The following is a 4,768-nucleotide window of genomic DNA, read 5'->3' as shown; positions in this document are numbered from 1 at the left end:
TATATATATATATATATATATATATATATATATATATATATATATATGTATATATAGCTACAGCATAAGAAAATAACCTTTTTATATTAAAGCAATGTGTGAATATTCACGGATTAATTGTATATTATATGTAATATTATATTATCCTTGATATAAAAGTTATATTATTTTGTATATTTCTTTGTAAGGTAATAAAAAAATTGTAGAGATAAATCTTTGCCCAAGACAATTTACCAAGAGGTAAATACATACCCAAAAAGTGAATTTGCACCACGATAATTTACTCTCGTCATAATCATAATCCATAGCATTATCATACATATTTATGACACATTCCTTTCTGTTAGTAAATTTATTTTTTCTATTTAATGTTTTAATATCATCGTCATCGTCTTCGTCACCTTCCTTATTCTCGACAATTTTACTTGCATTATTATTATCATCTGCTTCTTCTTCCTTATCATCTGCAATATCTTCAATTTCTTCGGGATCTTCATATTCCTGATTTTCTTGATGACGCAACAATGACTTAGTCATTGTCGCATCAGCGTCTTCCGCAGCCTGTTCCTCATCGGATGATTCGTGCATTTCTCCCAAATCCATTCGCGTTCTGTTTCCAGTATTTTCCGGTACTACCTCGTCAGGATCAATTTGATCTATTGCCGCGTCCTCGTCATTTGCCCATATCTTTTCTCCCTCGAAGTGTAACAAAACCTTAGTCATTTTGGCAAATTTCTTAATTTCTTTGAATATATTCTTGAAGAAGGTTTCCTCGGTGCACTTAATCACGGTCCGCGGATGAACGGAAAATTCTCCTTTATAATACTTGTGAGGAAGATATTTGATTGTTATAGTGTGCACCAATCTTCGGTGTGGGCTCTCTTCTATTCTCCTGCTCATCGTGATATCTTTTAGTACATCGCGCAAGACGCATCTTGTTAATCCTAATCTCACCTTTTTCGCCTGTTTTTCAAGATCCTGCAAATTACTTTGGAAGGGTATTTCCATGCTTGGAGTTTTTATGTTTCTCGACGCCATCATTAAGATCTCACGTAATCTAGGAATACCCAAGGTCACGTTCATCTCTCCACGTCCCGCAAAATGGAAAGTATTCAAAGTCATTTGAGTGGACGGCTCACCAATGGATTGCGCTGCTAATAAACCAACCGGTTCACCAGGCGGGCAAATTGTCTTCATAACTTTTATAGCTAACAGATCTCTCAAGGCAGATTTCTTAACAGATTTCGATGAACGAGAGAGATATTCATCTACTAGGCTTTCTATTCGTTCAGATAATACACCGAATTCAATGTCTTGTCTGTATTTTGATATTATCGGATCGGGACATTTAGCACATTGTGCGCGAAATGACTCTTTCACTTCTTTCTTCGCCTTTCCCCACTTCCTTATAAGTGATAACGCGGCTTTGGTCCTTCCACTATAGCTATCAATGGCCTTTTGTTTGGCATTGTTGCTCTGATTGGAATTCTCCATAGAGAATCTACTGAACTCACTGACTCTTCTCTTTAGCAAAGAGGAACCATTTTTACTTTCCCACTTCTTAATCTTTTTTATCGTCTTCATCATTTCCTCACTGTCTGTCTTTAGATATTCCAATAACTTCGTATCTATAATAGAATCTTTATTGTCAACTAGAAACGCAATTTGGTCCTTATTTAGAAAACGCGAACCCGGTATATCAAGGCCGTCCTCTCCGTAATAAAACTGAATTAAACTACCATCATAGTCTCTAACCGTCGCGTCGTAATTAACAATCAAACCTTCCAGATGTTTTACCAAACATCTTTGTAGGTAACCGGACCTACTGGTTTTTACAGCAGTATCGATGAGACCTTCGCGTCCTGCCATACAATGAAAGTAACATTCCTGACTTTTGATGCCGGTCATAAATCTACCATCGATGAAACCACCGGCTCTGGGTGTCGGATCGTATGCTGGAAAACCCGATAAACTCTTCCCGCTGATCATTAACGGTGGCCTTTTACCTTCCAATTCGCTCTGACCGAGCAAACACGATATTTGCATAGTATTAACCGTGGATCCCTTTGCACCAGATTGCACCATAAGCTGTAAGTTGTTGTCCGGGAACTTCTTAAAGAGTCCCGTTTGCAGGCAGACTTTGTTAATATCATTGGTATAAACGTCCAAAGTGCTCTTATACTTGTGATCAATTTGCGCACGAAATTTCGCGTTATTCCAATAAGATTCTTCCATTTTAGTTCGAATTTCATCCATAGGCATATCGTCAGGTACTTTTACAATAGATTTTTGTATAGCCTCTCCGACTTTTCTGCAATTGGAAATGATCTCTTTACGTTTTTCGTCAGTTTCACGTGTTATTAAAATGTCTTCGACACCGAGAGTAAATCCGTCGCACTGTAGAAACATTTGGAATAATCTGCCAAACGCGCTTAACATTTTGCTCGCGCATATTCCTCCATATAACTCGTAAATACAATGAATGAGACCGTAAGGAGTCGCGCCGTAATGCATTTTATCGAGTACGCCGCATAATAATTCTCCGTGTCGAATTATAACTTCAGCTTCCGACATGGTTATCAGATTTTCAAATTCTGTTCCACATTTCCAATGTCGCGGAGCCTTCGTCTGCCATTCTTTTGCGTTAATCTTTGTAGTAGAAACTATATTAATTCGCGCCTTATGCGAGGGAATAATGTTAATAATAACCGTCGAAAGGATCTGCTTACCCGACCACAACATTTTCGGTTTAATGATAGCTGGCGGTAGAAGAATTATATTCTTTTGCTTTATCGGCAGCGCAGTATAAACTAGTTTCGTATAATGCGTCTTTGAGAAGAATTTACCTCTAGTTGTTAATCGTACTCCAGATACCATGTAATCCTGTATAAGGCCACTTAATGGAGTTCCATCTTTCGGCACGAGATACTGATTGAATACATTGGCTATGTTATAACTTTCGCTCCTGGCCAGTTCGTTTTGCGGGAAATGGGCGTTGAGTTCGTCGCCGTCGAAGTCCGCGTTGTACGCTTTACAATTGGCATAATGAAGATGTAACGTTTTCTCTCCTTTCAAAACACGCGCTTTGTGAGCCATTATACTCGGTTTGTGTAATGTTGGTTGTCTGTTCAATAGCAGTACATCGCCGTTTTGGAGATGCCGATGTACTACTTTAACTCCAATGAAGGACTCGTTAGTCCTGTCGTTCGTTGTTAAGAGACGTTTCGCGATAGCTTCTCTTTGCGTGGAATCGTTACTATTAATGGCTTGTATCAACCCATCCTCATTTTCTACCATAACTGCACCAGGATGAACATCGGGACCATTTAAGACTAATCGTCTCAATTCAACGACGTTCCACGGCGTTATAGCTACAGGATACGTTAATTTGCGAGCGAAAGCCTCGGGAATGCCAACTTCATCGATATTCAAGTCGGGGTCAGGAGTAATAACTGAACGCGCGGCAAAATTCACCCTTTTGCCCATCATGTGCATTCGAATGATACCTTCCTTCTTTTCGAGAATTTGCTTCAAGCCCTGGCCATTGATAGATTCCGGTGTTTTGTTCATATCGCGATCTATCAAGTGATTCACGTTGCTTTGCAACGCCTGCCAAGCATTGTGCAACTTTTCAACAGTCGTAACTCCCTTTATCTGTTCAAAGACAAGTCGACCCTCTTGAGGTAAATGATCGGTACCTCCATCTTGGATCGTTTGTATAATATTTCTCAAGACCAGACAATCTTGTATGATGCCTTTATAAATGTGAGTTTGAGGATGTTCGACCATTTGACCGTTAAGAAAATTTACCGGCCGTACGATCGGCGGTAGCACGGGTATCACTTCAAAGAAGAATACGTCAGTGGGATATTCGATGTCTACCAATTTTAAGCAAGGTACAATTATCTTGAGAAAGTCTCTTTCGTTGTTCCACAATTGCCGTAGATATTCCTTAGATTGATCTGGCATAACCATCACTGTCTCCAATTTATGTGCCACTTTGCGAGAGAGCACCTCTTTGGAAGGTGCAACTTCTTTGTTGTTTATCATTATTTTATTTTGCAGCGTCGAAATCTTTGGGAGACCGTTTTGACAATTTATGCATATCCCAGCTTTATTGTTTCTCACATATTGCTTAAGTATATTTTCGACATACGCGTGCCATTGCATAATGATGTTCTTCATATTAGTTTGATCCTCATGATTGTGAGGCACGATTTGACTGCTGTTCTGCCGAATTCTGTCGAAGTTCTCCATGTAATCGTCAATTCGACGAATGTACTCCATTTGTTCTGCTTCATTCTGTGTGCTCGATATTACAGATGTTACTTCTTGATCCAAGCTATCGAGATCGCTAAGTTGCCCTTGATAAAGTAACTTTAATTTTGCAGACAGCAATCGCTTGATGTATGATGGTACTTGTAACGTGAAACAACTTAAACATGACAGTTTGAGTAACATAGATAATGCTTTGTGAAATAATGGATTGACGACAGGGACTGGCAGTTCTATATGGCCAAAGTGACCTGGACACTTGAAACCACTATGTCCACATGTGCTGCATAGCTCTGAACTGTTTTTCGTTGTACCTACAATAAATCAAAGTATAGTAAATTAAACTTTATAAAATATAAGAAATATAACATAACTTTTTTGTTATGTATTTAATTATCTATATATTACTACGTTTACGCGAGCGTTACTTCTGTAGTAACTTACGATAATTTACTCCGCGTAAACGAGTGAATTATCGTAAGTTACTACAGAA

The 4,768-nt window shown here is 38.6% G+C and overlaps 1 protein-coding gene across 1 annotated transcript in view; it reads right to left on the bottom strand.

Annotated features, from left to right (window-relative positions):
* Positions 1-4,599, bottom strand: part of LOC112467133 (DNA-directed RNA polymerase I subunit RPA1) — a gene marked incomplete at its 5' end in the record, with an annotated part of 6,574 nt that extends 1,975 nt beyond the window's left edge. The window contains one exon of the mRNA XM_025035615.1: positions 253-4,599. Coding sequence (XP_024891383.1) covers positions 253-4,599 — 4,347 coding nt within the window. The remainder of the gene's footprint in view (positions 1-252) is intronic.
* Positions 4,600-4,768: the final 169 nt, after the last annotated feature.

This window comes from Temnothorax curvispinosus, unplaced genomic scaffold, assembly GCF_003070985.1.
Source record: "Temnothorax curvispinosus isolate PA1 unplaced genomic scaffold, ASM307098v1 QBEX01016919.1, whole genome shotgun sequence".
Lineage (NCBI taxonomy): Eukaryota > Metazoa > Arthropoda > Insecta > Hymenoptera > Formicidae > Temnothorax > Temnothorax curvispinosus.
The sequence above is the reverse complement of the archived record's forward strand: the minus strand, read 5'-3'. Positions and strand labels throughout refer to the sequence as shown.